Source organism: Sparus aurata, chromosome 21 (assembly GCF_900880675.1).
Source record: "Sparus aurata chromosome 21, fSpaAur1.1, whole genome shotgun sequence".
NCBI classification, from domain to species: domain Eukaryota; kingdom Metazoa; phylum Chordata; class Actinopteri; order Spariformes; family Sparidae; genus Sparus; species Sparus aurata.
In genome coordinates this window covers 26,778,621-26,797,184 of record NC_044207.1, presented here as the reverse complement: position 1 = coordinate 26,797,184, position 18,564 = coordinate 26,778,621, and the positions used below count along the sequence as shown (strand labels likewise).

At 40.9% G+C, this 18,564-nt stretch overlaps 2 protein-coding genes across 4 annotated transcripts in view; one reads left to right on the top strand and one right to left on the bottom strand.

The window, feature by feature from the left end:
- Positions 1–7,379: 7,379 nt before the first annotated feature.
- Positions 7,380–8,179, bottom strand: LOC115572951 (monocyte chemotactic protein 1B-like). Its single transcript, XM_030403479.1, has 3 exons — positions 7,956–8,179; positions 7,712–7,820; positions 7,380–7,585 (listed from the first exon to the last, which is right to left on the bottom strand). The coding sequence occupies exons 1-3, from the start codon at positions 8,020–8,022 to the stop codon at positions 7,465–7,467; spliced, it is 297 nt and encodes a 98-aa protein (XP_030259339.1). The 5' UTR covers positions 8,023–8,179; the 3' UTR covers positions 7,380–7,464.
- Positions 8,180–10,005: 1,826 nt separating this feature from the next.
- The window catches only part of LOC115572948 (ephrin type-A receptor 4-A-like), a 46,136-nt gene continuing 37,577 nt past the window's right edge, over positions 10,006–18,564 (top strand). The window contains exons 1-2 of one of the 3 annotated variants that reach the window (XM_030403475.1): positions 10,006–10,131; positions 10,510–10,614. In XM_030403475.1, the coding sequence (XP_030259335.1) occupies positions 10,596–10,614 (19 nt within the window). In that variant the 5' untranslated portion in view covers positions 10,006–10,131; positions 10,510–10,595. Of the gene's footprint in view, positions 10,166–10,509; positions 10,615–18,564 lie in introns of all 3 variants that reach the window. The other 2 variants (XM_030403473.1, XM_030403474.1) reach the window with 2 other exon arrangements.

Below are 18,564 nucleotides of genomic sequence, written 5' to 3'. Positions count from 1 at the left end.
TTTTACTGAGCATACATCTGAGTGTTTGGCAGTGTAACATTGAGGTAATTTAATCTGTCTTTCTCTCTCTCTTTGTCTGTTTAGACAATTTTGACTGTTGTTTGAGCTATTCCCGGGCCAGAATCCCAATACAACAGATTAGCGGTTATACAGTTCAGACATTTAAGACAAAAATTTTCTGTCGAATCAACGCCATTGTGTAAGTGGTCCTGCAACTTTACACCATATGTTATTAAAACACGTCTCAACTGAGAACAAATGTCGACATGTACTTCAAAATAAATTATATTTTTTAAAGGGTAAAGTTAAAACGGCCATACAGTAAATGTCTGTGAGAATTCTGCCAGCACAACATATGAGGCTGCTCAGAGCATTGTATATGAAGGGCTTGAGCTTCTAAACGCATCAAAAATGAATTTAGAAGTAAATACATTTTTGCATTTTCAGTCCTTAAACGGAGTATTGAATGTTTTTTTTAACTACACATTTTCAGCGCTATGATATTTTAAAACCTATCCAAACAATCTGTGTGCATCACAGGTGAGAAAACAAGCTTTTCTTCAAACAGCCGTCAACCTCACCTTTCAGAAATTATTCGTCTGGACTTCATAAAAACAATGTTAATAAAAAGCATTACAAGACTGTTAACAGACACCAATCATTTGCAGGTTTGAAACAACGAGCGGAGGAAGAATTTGCGCCGACCCGAACAGTCGCTGGGTAAAAGAAGCCATACTGTTGTTGGATGAGAGATCGCATCAGATTGGAGGCCAATAAAGAAGGAGACAGCTGGGGGAAAACGATCATGCTTATTTTGGTGAACTACCCCTATAGAGATGCATTAATTGATTCCGGAGTAAGATAGTTGATTGTTGAGACTCATTCCAGCTCATTAAATAACTAAACTTGTGGTTGGTGTCTCTGATCGAACCTGCCAGTGCTCAATCTGAATCTGAAACTCAATGTGTTCTACGAATGTGTTAGTGGAGGGAATGGACAGAACGACGAGGGAGCGACAAGCGACATCACACCAGCAACGGCCACCACATCAACATACACAACTGTTACATGTGCTTCTGGTGTGTGTTCTGCACACGTAACAACAATGCAGAGGAAAGACCAGTAAAGAAGGAGACAGCTGGGGGAAAGCATCATGCTTACATTGATGAACTACCTCTATAAATATGCAGGAAGTGATTCTGGAGAAAGGTAGTTGATTGTTGAGTCTCATTCCAGCTCGTCAAATAACTCAACTTGTTGTTGATGTCTTGGATTGAACCTGCCAGTGCTCAATCTGAATCTGAAAATCGATCTGTTCTACGTATGTGTTAGTAGAGAGAATGGACAGAACGACGAGGGAGCAACAAGCGACATCACACCAGCAACGGCCACCACATCAAAACTGCACCTCACAGAAAAACCGAAAGTCCAATGGCAGAACGGGCCAAAGACATTTTGTCTGAGGAATCACAACACAAGTCACAGTTACCACAGTCAGCAAACATTGCTCTTTACCGTTGTACTTCTCCTGCTGTACTGCATCAACAGTAAACACATGTGAAACAAAGTCAGGCTTTTATATATTTGTTCTACTGATGATTAAATATATCATATATATTCAAATGTGTGTTCACCATGCCCTGTAGTCTTGGATATCATTGCAATTAATAAGGAAACAACAGACACACAGCTCAATAAAGATCACAAATCTAGACAAAGATGAACAGCTGGACAAACACACATTCAGAGTCTATATATAGAGTTCAAATGATAACCATATACACTGTGGTTGGGTTAGTGGCTTTACTGTGGAAGTATATAAGACATGTACAGAGATGACTGTCTGAATCTCTATTGGGAGATTTGAGCGACTGCTTTCTAAGAAACACTTTGTTATTTTAACAATGCAGGGTTATTGTATCTTATAGAGAGTGTGATTCCTGGAACTGAGCAGGTCTCAGCGTCATTAATCGTTCGAATCGTCACAAAATGTGGAAAAGCTCAAAGGGGGGTGAATACTTTTGCAAGGCACTGTATCTGGTGCCCCAGACGCGTCCTCTCTTCTGTGACCCATGATTCATAGCCGATGCGTAGCCCTTTGCCTAATGTCATCCACTCTCTCTCAACTCTTAACCTGTCCCGTCCAATACAGCCATGGAAAAATGCCAAACGATAATAGTGAAAATAAAAAATAATAAAAAGTTGACTGTCAGTTGCTGTCCTTCTCTGTTATGCTCAGAGACTTATTGATAAAGTATCTTTCATCTAATCTATGTTACATCAAACATGTCAACATTTCATCCAACGAACTGTGACGCACACAACAAACCACAAAAACCCCTGAATGTGAATGTCAACAACATCACAGCACACGAACTCTGAAGTCGGACAAGTTGTGCTAACAAAAAAGAAGCATCGCAGAATGAATTATTCCGTAATAATTGTTATATTTTATAGTAAATATATCTCGTTCTACTCTCTCGATAACCCTAACCCCAATATTCTCTAATGGAAACCTGTAGGTCATCAGCCGAACAGTTAAAGAGTCATTTGCTCGGTGACACAAGGGCAGTTTTTTTTCTCCCCTTCTCAGCCCCCAAACGGAAGCAATATTTAAAGGTGATATTTTAAGATGCAAAGTACGTGTAACACATAAGTTCACAAACAGTTAAATGCAGAAAAAAGGCTCGCACGTTTGTGCCTGGTGTCTAAAAGTGGGGCACTCTTTTATATGTGTGTGTTTATTTTGATATCATCTCCTCTCTGTTTCAGGGCTGAGTTTACCTGAAACTGTCAGGGCGGCCATGGTGCCACAGCGACCACATCCTGAACGTTCAGAGGAGCATGAATACGTGAATGTGTGAAGGGCTGCATGTCTGTGGTCAGCGATTTAGCAGAAGAGTATTATCAAGACTGTTTCCTCTCTTCTAAGAAAATGATGCCCGAAGCAACAAAATGCCAAAGCAGTCATGTAACAAGCAACATGTATGACGGATGTGTCAACCACATACACGCCATTTGTATTGGTGCATTTGTACCAATGCAAATATGCCGCACTTATTTATTTCAACAGGGAAATTATGATTAGTCATGTCAAATGTGTTGCTTGGAGTGATAAAGTATTTTCCGACTCTGTAGTTCCAAGACGTTTGCTCATTTAGCATCTTTCAGCTGACTGTTTTGGATTTACAGCCCTGCAGCTTTAATGTCTTGGTTCCTTCTCTCTGCTCTTATCTGCCCCGTTTCCAGCTGCATCAGTCAAAGGAAGCTCTGATGAAAACACTGCACGTCATGCTACCATCCCTGCAACAAACAGCAGACACAGAAAGTGAGCAACTAGCTGGTAAACATAGCATATAGCAGCTAAAGAGCCTGAAATTAAAGCCTGAAGAGTTGGTATAGAGTTAATAATACATTTAGATTGATCAGGTGGACAGAAACAAAACTCCACCGACGTTATAAGAGAGCGAACAAACTACTTAAAGCAACATTAAGCAGAACATGTTGTGTGATTTGGCCCTCCTCACAGGTTTTGAGTGAAACACCACTGTTGTAAACACAAATCCCAGGTGTGTAACAGGTTGTCAGACGTGATGTAGGTGCTCACTCAAAACAAAATCATTATCCCAAAACAGTGTCATGTGTTGAGAACCTGTATGTTGAAGTAAACATGTGTGTAACGCTGTGATAAGTTCACGTAGTCCAGAAACAAGTGACAGACAGAGACACGAGTCATTATTAGTCTTATTATGAGACACTGAACCATCAAAATGACTGAGGTAACATGATGTCTCCTTAAAGCCTTTTAATTAAGGAAACTCTTGGTGGTCTTGGCGCCTGAAATAACTGCCCGTAGGCGTTGCCAAGATCAGTGGAAAGATTTGCTCTTAAAGGACTCTGATGACTGTCCTTGAATTCTCATGTTTCTCCATGTCTGGTGGATGAATAAACACTGAACTTGTAATGTGGTTATGGGTTGTGTTTACTGCACTGCCCCCATGTTGCCGTAAACAGTCATTAATGCAGGTTTACAGATTATTTTGGTCACATATTTATTTGTTTTTTTGTATTCGAGGGCAACAGTCAGGAGGCAGACAGGAAATCGGGGTAAGAGAAGGGTGTGATGTGCAGCAAAGGTCGCCAACTGAAGCTGAGGAGACTTATTTAGTGAAAAATAGAAATTAAATGATGAGGACAGATAAACCAAAGGCCAAGCTCCCACAACGTATAGACTCAGGGGGAAAAAAGTTTACAGTGAACACAGTTGTGTGCAGAATATATGTGTATTTCCTAAACTTCTGTGTCTGTGTGTGGGGTTTTGTGTATGTGTGTGCACCGGAGAAGTGTTTTGTGGTTAACCCACCAGGAGGAAAGTGCAATACCACAACGCTTCTCTCTTCTCCACACAGCATCACGCTGAACCTCACTCACTGGGGGCATGGGAAAAAAAAATCATCTTCCTGCCACTGCTAGACACACACACACACACACACACAGAGAAATATTCCCACCCCACAAGTCCCACGTGTAACTGTTGTGACTTCACCCATTTGAAGTAGTCGAAGGTGGCAGAAATGGCACAAAGCAGAGCAGAGGAAGTCCCACAATCCTTTGCAAAAGCGACGAGTCACCAAAACAACAGATGTTTGAGTTAACATCAACTCGATATAACTGTGTTCTTGAATAGCTGATGCAATAATTGCCCTAGAATGACACCAGACGTAGCACGTGGAAGCCAGGCCTAAAGACCCCGTATGCTACACCCATACACGTTTATATCAACGCGCATTCACACTTATAACTACACTTTCTTTTTTCATCACAGCCTAAGTTGTAATTCACTTTTGCATTCATGCGTTCAACGGCTCAGTCATACAACCTACAACAACGGTGGGCCACCAGCGTAGGGGCGGGGAAAACCCATTGCACTGTGGTTCGAGCGAACGTTGTACCGACCTCAAACACTCTCCACTCTCAGCCCCTCAAACCTCCTCCAGCTGTTGCACTCAGAGACCAAGCTGTACTTTCTCTTTCCGCCCACGCTAAGTAAACACCAGTTTGTTTCTTAAGCTTTTTTTTTTTTTAATCACACTTCATGTATTAGCGCCACCCAATGATGGAAAGACACTAACTAAAAGCCCCTAAAAGCCCCCCCCCCCCCCTCCAGCATGAAGCCCACCATGTCACAGCATCACAGTGAGGGGAGATGGAAAATGGCGGCCACCAGAAAAGTTGAGAATCACTGAACTCTGTGAGTCACTTGTGGTCTTCAGAACAAGCCTATACTGTAGACTTATGATGTAACTGAATGGTGTTTTGGTGTTTGCATTTCATTAAGTGGTTTTAAGTCTCATGAGAGTGCCATTTAAAGGTTGTGTGTGGTTGGAGAGCACGTCTGAGATTACCGAGCGAATTTGACATACTAACTGGTGAGACTATAAAACAATATATATATTTTTAAATCTTCCATTTGATCTAGATATCATTTAAAATACCATATACATCACTTTTGTATACCGGCTTTGAAAAAGTAACATGAACACCACGAGGCCAATGTTTACCATAGAGTCTGATACACAAATTCAACATTATTTTTCATTTACAGTCACATTCCTTATTATTGTTATTAATAAGTAGTTCTTTTTTTAGTTTACAATAATAGTTTTTAAAGGAAATGTTTGACCCCTGGATGTTTCACAGGTGTGTGCGACCCCTAGTAGGTCCTCAGAGTTACTGCAGGGGGGCCGCAAAAAAAATATGGTTTCATATTGTTCTTAAAGGTTTGTTTTTTTTCAAATATTTAAATATCCCTAAAATAAACATCATTGCCATGAATCCAAAGTATTATTTTAAGGAAAAAAAACAGTCCATGATCCCTAAAGCATCCATGTGAGCAAGCTTACCTAACTGGACACCAAACATAACGGCTAACTAGCCAGCTAACTATTATTAAAACATATTGGACAGTTATCTGTGTCATTATCTCAAGTGTACAGAGACTATTGTTTGCAGCATTGGACTGTTTAGTAATTTAAAGGCAGAGATTCGGAAATGCTCACAAACCACGGGAGCAACTGCAGTGGGTGAAGCTAATGTGGCTAACATTATCCATGCTACAACCCCTGCTGACATTATTGTGAGGGCCTGTGCAGTTTGATGTGCAACTATTTATATATATGTATTTATCAGCTCAGGGGTCCTTGGACTGAAACATGTTTTTTATTTTAAGTATTTTTTGGGCCTTTATATGGCAGTTTAAGAGGTGACAGGGAACAGGATGGGAGAGAGGGGGAGCGACACGCAGCAAAGGGCCCCAGGCCGGGACTCGAACCCAGGGCCGCTGCAGCGAGGACAAAGCCCCTGCACACGGGACATCCACCCCACCAACCGAGCCAAAAGGCACCCTGGATTGAAACCTGTTTACATTTCCTGGTTCAATTAATATTTAGTATTTCAGAGCTGCTGTATATAATGAGATTACAGTGTTTACAGAGGTATGTAGAGCAACTTACTTTATATGTATCTATTTCAAGTATAACTTAAAGAATATTGCTTTGGCCAGTGGTGGAAAATGTTGCACTTCTTCCTTCCACTGCCTTTATTTGACAGCCACAGTTACTTTATAAATACAGATTTTATGTAGAAATGATATGATGGACTTTTTATATTAAACTTCCCAACAGTATATAAGACAGTTAGAATTAGCCCCACGTCAATGACAGTAAATTGTGCCAACTACACATTAATGCATCATCAATAATGTAAGATGTAATAAGAGACACTATTCTGCATTCTACATGAGACATTTTAAGTGCTGTTGCTGATAATGCTCACAGACTTTTAGTAATATTCTCTGAGCGCGACAGTCTGGTGGTCCGAGGCTCCGAGTTCTTCCTCCACAGCGGGCTTTGTGCTCACCCTCTTATAATCCTCCAAGAATTTTTGGGATGCTCTTCAACTAAAAAAAATTCTCCTATCTTTCACTCTTCTAAGAGAGATCGTGGACTCAGTTATGTTACCATGGTGAATATCTGTGTTTTGAAGCCTTTTATGTGGAGATGAATCGCATAAACAGATGAGATAAGGAGATGGTACTTCTGCATGCTGAGACACAGACTTTAGCGCTTCTCCGTACGCGGACTCCCGATAACTATTCTGCAACTCGTAATCATTAAAACTTAGGCATTAAAATGTGATTATTTTTTTTTATTAATATCACTAATTATCATTGTGAAATGAAAGCAACATATTATTAATAATCATACATTCATACAGAATAGAAAAAGGACACATATAATGAACATTTATACATAAACATTTGATAGACATCATGTAATGAGGTAAAACATTCACCGAAAATATGTATAAAAAAAAAAAACATTCAAAGTCTGTGGAGCTCAGAGAAATTGAGCACTTAATTTAAGATCCATAGTGGCGTCTCTTCGTATGCAGGTGGATGCTGTGTCAGCGACGGTGTGACCTGTGCTGCTGACTATAGTTCTTTCCGTCGATGAACGCCATGCTGGTCTTCGTCCACACTCTGTCGGGGTCAGCGCAGATTCTCTTGAAAGTAATCGTGGTAAATCTGTTGAAAATTGACAGATTCAGTAACATGCACGTACAGAAGTGTTAGTCTAAAAAGATGTTTTTATCAGAATGTCATCAGAAACTTTGCATCTAAATCAGACAATGAACAGATTGAGGGACTTACACCACTGCGTGCATCGGGCATTGTGGTCGCACTTGTACGTAGTATCTGATCAGATTTTCCCGGCGGACTTGAGTATTTGAGGTGGTTAGGCAACAACTGGCTACCGCACCTTTGGACAAAGACACAAGGGTCCATTAGTATCATCATCTTCTCCACAATCCAAAATGAAATGATCCATATTAGCAGTGAAATATTGTAGAAATTACCACACACAAATACAAAAAAATGCTCTTAATGCTCTTACCATTAGATGAGACTGTTGACGCCATGATGGCTACGAGGAGGAGGGAGACAAAGGCAAGACTTGACATCGCGGGTCTGTGGCTCAAACAGATAATGTGTTAGTCTGCACTGCAACACCTTTATAGCCCCACCACCGCAGTCGATACCATCATTTAAGCCGTCTGCAAGTAGAGCACGCTGCACCCACAGATACGCACACGGCTGGAAAACACAGTGCTCGTTTCCTCCTACAGCAGCTCACCGGTGCGGTCCTTGCCCCTCCACTCACTCATCGGCGGTGGTCTGAGGGTGTCAGAACATGTTCCACTTGCAGGCGGATGTGGTCTCTGCATGTAGTATGTAGTAGATTCAAATTACTGTGTGGAAATTACCTGTAAAAGCGGTAAGGGTGATACCATGGTGTCAAACATGCGACCCTTGATCATCATGGTCAGTAGAAATATTGTCATCCGTTCGGCGAAACATCATTTCGAAAGGGATCGAGTTCTGTCAGCACTTTTCTACAAGTTTTCCGGACAGCTCTCAAGATGTGGATGACTCAAGAACCCGATTAGGTTTCATATGAATAAATAAAAAGAGATAACTGAACACTTGTCAAACTCAACAGAACCTGGAAACCTTGAGAATCTTAAAAGAAGATGCACATATTATGCAAAGGTCACGGTTCATTCCGACAGTATGTGTATTCTCACTTTCTAAAACAGTAGCTTTCTACTGTTAGGGTTTTTGAGGTGAGCTGAGGTGCACTCATTGCTGCAACCACAGTGCATGCAGGGGGAAAAGGAGAGACTCTTCTTCTGTTCTCAGTCAAGCAGACGAACACATGCACACATACACCAAACCATGTTGCTCTGCTCCACTATGAAAGCACATGGTTTGTTCTCACGTGTTCTGTCATGCAAGAGGGGGAAGCATGGCAGCGCAGACGCATGTTCTGAAAGTTCTGACTTGTCCCCAGTTGTTTATTCACGGCTGCCTTTGGTTGTTATATCCGGTAGGCTAATTGAGAGACACAGTGCCAGTTAGACACTGAAAGAGTTATCTTGATACTTGTGTGCCCATGTGGTACACTGTAACGGCTAAACAACTAGGTCACCCAAATCTTCATCCCCAAAGAAAAGCCCCTTTCGATTTCCTTCATGGGACTTTCAGAAAGAACGTCCTCTTTATCAGCAGCTCACAAAACTCACTCACGGCCATGTTGAGCGAGACAGTGTAGTAGTTCACTGAGCGGTAGATGGTATTTTACTTCATTTACGACAAACGACGACTTTCTAGACTTGATAATGTATCGTTCAAATCGACAAACATCGTACATGTCATTATTTGTCTCTCTCCATTCACTAACATACAAAGTTTTTCTGAAGTAAAGTCCCATGAGTTCTACCGGAAGGAGCCCGACTTTGACTCTCTATAGCTTTGAGGTACTTGAGAGGTACAGAGGCTTTGTCCTCATTGCAGCGGCCCAGGATTTGAGTCCTACATGCGGCCTTATGCTGCATGTCATCTCCCACGTATCATCCCATTTCCTGTTCTCTCTCTCAAGCCTGGAATAAAAAGCCTTGAATAGGCCAAAAACAATAAAAACAATAAGTGATAATCAGCCCTTAACTGCCCTTGCAAGTAGAAAACACATGTAACTAAATGACAAATAACTTACCTAATCTCCTTATCAACAAACAAGAGGAAAAAATAGACCACTTCTATATACAGTCCAATTCAATGCTGCGTCAAAATTTTCCCCACAAAACTCACTAAACAGGCTTGTTCCTGGTTCCTCACAGATAAACTGAGCACACACACACACACACACACACACACACACACACACACACACTCACACACACACAACAACATGCCGCTGCTTGTTTGTTGGAAGTGGAGGGAGAAGGCTGCTGACATCTCTCTGCTCCAATCCAACGGGAGAAATCACCTCGAACTGACCAATCAGGAGGCCCGACCTGCTTACACCTACTTTAACCACACTAACAGTACACATACACAAATATAATAGCTATTAAATAATGAATTAACTCTATATTTATCAGTAAAATAATGTCTGGAGCTACTGTAACTATTAATATGGGTGCAGTTGTCCTCAAAGTCCGACAGAGGGCGCTACCACGTTCAACGACGTCTGTCAGCAGAGGGGAAGGAAACATCCAAGATGGCTGCAGGTCAGCTAGCTAGCTAGTAAAAAGACCGGTAAAAGTTCGTATTTTATTTCACATATTACGTCAGAATTAACCAGGACCAACTTTATTTTGCTTCAGCATACTGTGGCTCATCCTGTGTTTTTCTAAAACGAAACCAAATATGTCATGTTTTATTGATAAATGATGGTCTGGTTAGTATAAGTTCGATGCTAATGTTAGCTAGCTAGGTGGTAAAGTTTTGTTTCCATAGCAACGTTGTAATTTTCATCATAGCCATATTTTATAGTCGTTCCTGCTGCTTTGATTCTGTTATTAATGTTGTAATGTATAGTGTAATGTTCAGCTTAGCTACATTTAGACAATGGCTTTACTTATTGTATATTCTGCCTTGATATGTAGGTTGTAGCTGTGGTCAGACTGTGTGAGAGCCCGGGCAACGCTGACCAAAACCACATGATGGAGGAACACACCGACCAACACCAAGGATGCTTCACTTTATTCCAGGCAAGTTTTAAGGGACTTTAAAAACAGTATGTGACTCCCAGAATTATCTATACTTGTGCTATGAAATATGTTAAAGCACAACAGAATATAAACTACTTGGTATCTTTTAGTTTGGCATTCAGAAGACTTTAACTAAAGGGAGAGCTGTATGTAAATGTAATGCCTTAATGTTTTTATTTTATTGGAAATAATTAATAGTGAGGCTATGAATGTTGATTTCAGTTGAGGTACTTTCCTGTGACGCTCATAAGAGACAGTCTTGTTGAAATGCTCACAACGTAGTGCCAACGCTGCCAAAAATATCCAAAGATGGATACATATCGATACCGAATATATGAAAACATTCGAAACTAACTTTTTCCGTATAAACACTCCAGTACTGGCTGGGGGGTTTTTTGTGCTCCCCTTCCACTCCCACATAGTCTTACCATCTCCAGAGGTAAATTAACTTACATGCTGTTGTTGTTAACTGGCAGTGCACAAGTCTTGGTTTATTTTTGTTTTCATGAAAATCTGAAATTTTATTTTCCCAAGGTCGTGTCAATGTTTCCCCGCGGTATTGACGATGGTATTGAATATTGACTTTTTTGAAGGTATTGTATGCGAGTTACAAATTCCATTATCCTGACGACACTACCATAACAGGATGTGTTCATGATATGTCTATGTCATGTTGTTTGTTATGTTTGTTTAGTGGCTTTGAGAGTTGTGACTCCTGCCCGCCATGAACAAACTGGAAGTGTGTGACATGATCACCACAAAATCTGCGAAAAAACTGTGTCTTTTTAGTCAAAGTCAAAGTGAACTTTATCGTCAATCAGACCATGCAATTAGTGCAAGTAATTACACAGAGGATCGAATTGCGTTTCCTACATACAAACACACAACATAAACATAATAGTGCACACAGATATAAACACAACACACAACATATACAAACAGTGGGCCTATACATTTTACAGAATAGAATATTCACAGTGTGCTAGAGTTTGATTCAATTTCAAGGTATGTTACAGAGGTGCAGAATAGCAGAATGGAGTTATGTAAACATGTTTGATATTGTGCATATAGAGAGCATAGTACAGACATTGAGTTTAAATTTTAACATTCAGTTGGTGTTTGTGGTTGCCGGGGTTGTCATGTTCATTGAATTTTCTTGAGTGAGTTGAGTAATCTGATGGCCTGTGGGAAAAAGCTTTTGCTGAGTCTGGTAGTCTTGCACCGCATGCAGCGGTAGCGCTCACCAGATGGTAGGAGGGTGAACAGTTCGTGTGCTGGGTGGGTGGGGTCTTTGGTGATATTGGTGGCTCTCTTGAGGCAGCGGGACGGGTACAGGTCCTGGATGGATGGTTGGGCTGATCTGCTGATCTTCTCTGCTGTCCTCACCACCCTTTATAGGGCCCTTCAGGTCAGCAACAGGACAGCTGCTGTACCAGACTGAGAGGCTGCTGGTAAGGATGCTCTCAATAGCACCCCTGTAAAAGATGGTGAGGGCAGAAGGGTGGAGATCAGCTCTCCTCATCCGGTGAAGGAAGTGGAGGCGTTGCTGTGCCTTCTTGACCAGGGAGGTGGTGTTGGTGGACCATGTCAGGTCATCTGTGATATGCACCCCCAGGAACTTGGTGCTTTTCACAGACTCCACAGCCCTTTCATTGATGGTGACCTCCTCTCTGTAGGCTGAGTCGTCATCGTCGCTGATGAGGCCCACCCCTGTTGTGTCATCTGCGAACTTGATGATGTGGTTCGAATTGTGTCTGGCACAACCGACATGTGTCATCAGTGTGAACAGCAGAGGGCTTTTACCATTAGAGCAATCATTTCCTCTTCTTAAAGCAGCAACCATCCATGATTTTCTAGAACATATGTATCAAATGATAATGTGAAAACAATCTGACAAAGTGAATGAAGGAGTTTGTTGTGAATAAAAACAGCAAACAGAGAAAGTTAGTGACCATTTGGTGAAAGCTTTAGTGGAGCATTAAGCGGCTAAAGGGCCTGATACTTCCCTCAGGAGTCTGTGAAGAGACTCCGACTGAATGATAATGTTGTTCTGTAACTGCTGGATGTGGAAATAAACAAAAGTTTGAAGGCACTTACATAAGAACAGAGAAGACTCATAGGCGATGACGAACATTGTGTTGTGTCATTTAATTTTGAGTAGGTGCTGAGATTTGTTTGTACATTAGTTTGTGTTGTTATTTCTACAAAGTAGTTTGTGTTTTATTCATATTTGTTTCCTTTATGAGTAGTAAGTCATGAATTGTACAAAGACAGCACAGAGGGGCTCGCTTTCAATTTTGTGAATGAGTCTATTCACAAAGCTATTGAACTATGAACTATTTCTAATTCCGCTGAGACAAAGGGATGTAAATGACTAATATAGTATAATATTAATCATTTATGCAGAACATAAAGTGGATAACAGTCGAGAGAGCTACTTCTGCAGCAAGATAAGATGAACACAAAACTAAAATGAGGAATTCAACCCTCCTGCAGCCACCGTGTCTTTGAAGAAGTTATCTTACACTCGATAAAGACTGATGGAGCTGCTCCGTTGGCGTTTGAAATAACAAAGAGAGTGGTACTTTTAATGGATCCATTATGTTTAGTTGACTCTATCCTGTCCCTCTGTGATGACAGTCTGTTATTATGACTTACTGATATATGCTTTAGTTGCGCCGCAGAGTGCTGAGGTCTGCAGGGCAATCATTCACTTTAAGATTGTTCTACCAAGTGTTGTACTGTATTGTTTTATCATTTGGCAGTTGGCTGGAGCCCATAAAGATAATGATATGAGAGAAGTCATGGCCCAGCACAGCAGGCTGCCAGGATTGTTGAATCTGATCTTTACACATTGACAGACATTACAGTACTAATATGGTTTAATCTGTTAGATTAAAAGCCTTGAGGCAGGATAAAAAATTGTGAATGAGGTCCCTAAAAAAGGAGAACTTTCTTTTACATTCCCCACTCAGTAAGTGCATACCCTGTTGTGCAATTGTATCATCATTTTAGTGAAGCCAATCACACTGTTCATGCTTCCTTCCTCATTTCGAGGATCACTTCTGCTTCCGAATAAAAAGGAATTTTAACGTTTTGATCGAGAACTCCAAATCCAGTAAAGTCATGCAGGGTATCAGCTGACACTGTCAACAGCCTGCTGTGTAAAGCTGCATGTTTTGAAAATGCATCAGTGCAAATTATTTTTACGTACAACTTTTTCTCAGCACGGCACCCGTCTCTTATACTTGGCTCAACTGAAAACCTGTAAAGTTTTGGGGTTTTATCTTGCAAAAGTTTTGACACTGACGCTAAAAGAATCCATCCACAGACAGACAGACAGACGTATAAACTCCTGACAGAGTACTCAAAATGGCACACACAGTCTCAAAAACTGAAAACGTTGCCAGCCCGAAACTGTCACGGCTGGTTAAAGGAAATCAACTTTTTTAAGTGCAACTTTTGAAATGGCAGTTTGGTGAGAAATAAACCAAGACTGCACAGGCGAGGAAGGAGAAGAACTGCAGAGAAGAAGTCAATATTCTGAACCCATCTTTTCAGAGGTTGAGAAGGATTGTTGATTGGTAACAATAAGATTTCCTCACCAGGTGCTGATTGAGTGAGATTTATAGATCAAGACTACTTTCCAGCAGATTAAATGATGTCTTAACTCAACGTTTTCTATACAATGAGTCTTTGTTATACATAACTAACCTCCTCGTCTTTAGTGTAACTTGCTCAAAATCTAAATAATTTGTGCCTTTGGGTGAAACAGTGACATGCAGTTACTTTCTTCCTTTTGTTTGTCATAGGTACATTTTACCCTTTGGCATCGCAGACAAACACTTTTCAACCTTGCAAGCTTCTCAGAAATGAACTTCTTATGAAATTATTATTTTTGCATCATCAGAGCATGCTGAGAGAAGTCTAAAATCACAAGTTCTGCTTTTTGGAGGGCCTTTTCTTTTGATGCATCACTGTGAGACATGAGGAGGGCAAATTAGCTAATTCAGTCCGCAGGTTGTTAGCCTCTGACTGTCATTTATTACTGTGCACTAACTTTTTAAAACATGTTTAATCATTCATTGAAAACAGAAATAACCATGAGTGGTTCTGTTAACCCTGCCTAGTAAACTAAATACTGTCTGGCTACATACTGAACTCTGTGCCAGATACTTGTAGGTGGAGATGAGTTCCAGTAATGCAGCTCTTACTGGATATGGAAAGAGATCTACAGCAGTCACAGATAACTTATTGGTCCTTTAAGACAATTAGTTTAACAATAAAATAAAATGTATACCTATACAGTATATTTGCATTACTATAAAACATTCACAGTGTATGAAGGACTATTTAAAGCAGTTTAAAGCCTGACAGATAACTGGATAACTTATTTTAAAGCTACAAGTTCACTGAAGTCAAGAAAAAAAAACAACCTCCTCATGCAGTTTGTAGTAAATCAGAGATACATTTCTTCTTGCAAAGTAATTTTTAATTTCTTATATTTTCTGAGTTGTCTGAATCATAAAGGTCTCCTCAAACAAGTTGAGGCTTGTAACTGCAGTGAAGGAGCATGCAAGGACATGTGACCAAATTTGGGTGGAGGATGTCTGGAAATTTGCGGTGGAAAGCTTCAGAATCTTCTTCCTTCCCCTTTTCTTGCCCCTGCTCTGACCGTTGAGAGCGAGCACCAGAGAAAGAGGAGGGATGAAAAGAGAAAGATGACACATAGGGGAGAGTGACCGGCACATGATGCCACTTCTGCATTATTGCTGACATCAGCAGGACTTTACCAAAATGCCAGTCCATGCGTGGCCAGGGTTTGTGTTTCGATCCCTTGCACCGGCTGCTAGGGTGTGGCCGATAGACAATGGCATCTTTGATCACCTATGGCTTCTGAGTCTTTACATCGTAACACTGTGATTTAAAAGGCCCCCGACCCGAGAGCAGAAAACAGTAGTATGTCTCCATGTCCTCTTTTGCATTTTCTTAATAAACCAGCTCGGTTTGACAAACTCAAGACAGTGACATTGTTGGCAGCTGTATTTCTTTCCTGCGGTCTGTTGTTAGTGTGTTTCTCTCAATCATACTATTATTATTTGCATTTTCTTAGCATAGTTTCCTCAGTATAGCTAGCCAGCTAACTTTGTTTCAAGCTCCTGAGGCTGAACACAACTTAATGACACGCATGATGTGGTGCAGGGATGAAGACACTTTTAAACCCAGACCAGTTAAACCCTGCTGGGTGTAATGGGTCAGAGCGGCAGAGGTGTGTTAATGGGCAACTAATACACCAACTAAAATTCTGAAACACAAGCAGTTTCACAGAAGATATCGTCAAATGCAAACTGTATAAACTTCGCTGAACCCGATCGGCTGCGTGTTGTGTGTCTTTCAGCAAAATACTGAACCCAGATTGCACGCAATTGCTGTTCCATTTATGTGTGAGTGGATAATGTTGCTAAGTTGAGCTTCGTTTATTAAGTTTAACAGCTGGTGCTCTATTTTCCAGTCAGGTGCCATTAAAACCATTGCAGAAGAACAAGATGATGTGATCAAACTAGAGCCAGTCATACCTCAGATGGTCCAATAATTGGAGTCTCCTTATCTCTCCACACAAAGTCGAGGTTTCTCTTCGGTTCAGCAGAAGCTTCAGTGGATGTTTATGTCACACGCCTCATGTACGTCATTTTTTATTTGTGATTTAAAAACCTTTTGCATTAGTCAGAGATCTTGAAGAATTTGAAAACAGTAAGCATAGAACAAACCTGTTGATAATCTGTTATATCATTCGGTGAAGGCAGATTTATTAGTCTGCTGTTTGTGAATTAATGTATTTAACGTCACTTGGCACCAACTGATAAAGTCACTGAAAAAGTTATAAAAGTGAATCCTTAACATGCAGCCTGAATTTCTGTAAATGTCTTAGTGAGCTCAGTCAATGAAATGATGAAATCACAAAAAGGAAGTGGAAGATTACAGTGTCACCAAACTGCGTCCTTCACTCCACCCCGATGCACACACACTCTGTAGAAAGCCCGGGAGACGATTCCTCCGGTCAGTTTTTCTCGGTTCCTCTTTTGTTCGTATAAAATCAAGAGGTCTGGTCAGAAGAGATCAGTCGTCTCCATCTGCCAGATCAAGCAGTCATCTTCTGAAAAAGACCCTCTGAAACATCTCACGCAGTAACCATGCAGCTGTGCATCAGAAGACTGGCATGCCTGGCTCTCCTCGTCGGGGTTCTGGCGATGGCCGCAACGGCTGATGGTAAGATCCACACTGGAGCTTGTAGCTTGCCATGCACATTTGGAAACGCATTTTAATTATATTTATTTAGATTTGATGCAAGAAATGAAAAAGACTCGTGCTCATAATGGTCAATTCTTGTTTCCCTGCAAAACAGACGTGAAAATCTCCAACTGCTGCACTGAGGTCAGCATCGTGAACGTCACCGCTCCCATCCTGGGCTACAGGATCCAGAGGAAGAACCTCCCATGTGTCCGCGCTGTCATGTAAGAATCACCTCCTTGTTTGGTTAAACACACAGCAATTGTTCAAAACTTTGTACAGTTGAAGTTTGAGTTTGAGTTTGTGACTGAACTTTTCTTTTTATCCACACAGTTTTGAGACCACGGAGGGAGACGTCTGCAGCCACTGGAGACAGGACTGGGTGTTTGAGAAGATCAAGGAGCTAGAGTGAGTAGGCCTCTGTCATATCACTTGGTCTCTAGTACAGACAGTTTGATGCACAATGTATTGCAAATTCTCTGGTACGTCACAAACAGTTTTTTCTAACAGTTATGTCTTCTTTGTGTGTTTTACAGGCAGGCCCGCAAAGCAAGGAAGAGCTCTACTACTGCTCCCTCCACTCAAACCTCAAGCTCGTAGAAAGCACTCCTCCCCACCATGAAAATCTATAGCTGACTGTCTTGTAGTAATTTAAACTATTTAAAATGCTTTAAAATGCTTTCTGATGTTATTCTGTGATATTTATTATTTATTGGCAGCAATATTTATTTGTCTTTCTATTTTGCTGAGAACTTCATATCTGTGTTAAGTTTATATAAGGCTTATTGGAGATAAAGGATGCACAGTGTTCTTTATGTCTGTTGTTTGCTTGAAGCAAAATAAATGTTTTGTCCTTTATGCACATGTGTTGTTGTCATTGCTTATCAGAGGCAGCTGTGCCTATCAAATGTCCATCAGGACCAAATGATGTAGCTGACAGAGGTCCAGATTTTACAGATCGATTCTGCCATCTAGTGGTGAGGTGGAATCACTGCAGGAGAGTTTTTGGTGAGAGGAGCTTGTCACCCTGTCTGACTGGAGCACGAAACCCCCTGTGGTGCTAATATGAAATAGAACGAGAGGCTGCCTCCCTGTCAGTCCTGTCATGCATTTGCATGAGCTCAGGGGGGCTGGACAGCTTCTCGAAAAGTTCTCAGACACCTTCCAGCAGATGTGTTGGCAGCTAAGTGTTCGTCACGCAACTAAAACATGCACCATGCAGAGCCACAGTCTACCCAGCTTGCACACATTGTGGACCATGTGCATTTTGATAATGCAATAAGGGGCTCTATGTAGTTTTGGAGGAATTCATTACAATTGAGAATTTTAATACTGATTATTGAGGTAATAATACAAAATCAGGAATATGTATATTTTTCCATAAGTGAATAAACAAGGAAAATAAGGTCTAGAACACTGTTTAAAGCTAGAAAGGTGGCAGGGTCCGCCACATGTAAACAAAGTAAAACTGCATGAAACTTTGTTGTCCTTTAAGATCAGTTTGTTTATGTAAACAAATTTGTTTATTTAGTTTGTTAAGGCGGAAAAACAATTATTCAATGAAGATTCTCTTTTCTGATTAAAATTTCCTCCCAAAACTTCAAAGAGGATCCAGTGATGAGGATCAGAGTCAAGAGTAAAAACACAGGTTATTCCACTGAC

Coding starts and splice junctions, on each gene's coding strand:
- LOC115572951 (XM_030403479.1), bottom strand. CDS start 8,022: ATGTCAAGTCTTGCCTTTGTCTCCCTCCTCCTCGTAGCCATCATGGCG. Junction 7,821..7,955: donor GTCAACAGTCTCATCTAATG/GTAAGAGCATTA, acceptor CTTTGTCCAAAG/GTGCGGTAGCCAGTTGTTGC. Junction 7,586..7,711: donor TGCCCGATGCACGCAGTGGT/GTAAGTCCCTCA, acceptor AATTTTCAACAG/ATTTACCACGATTACTTTCA.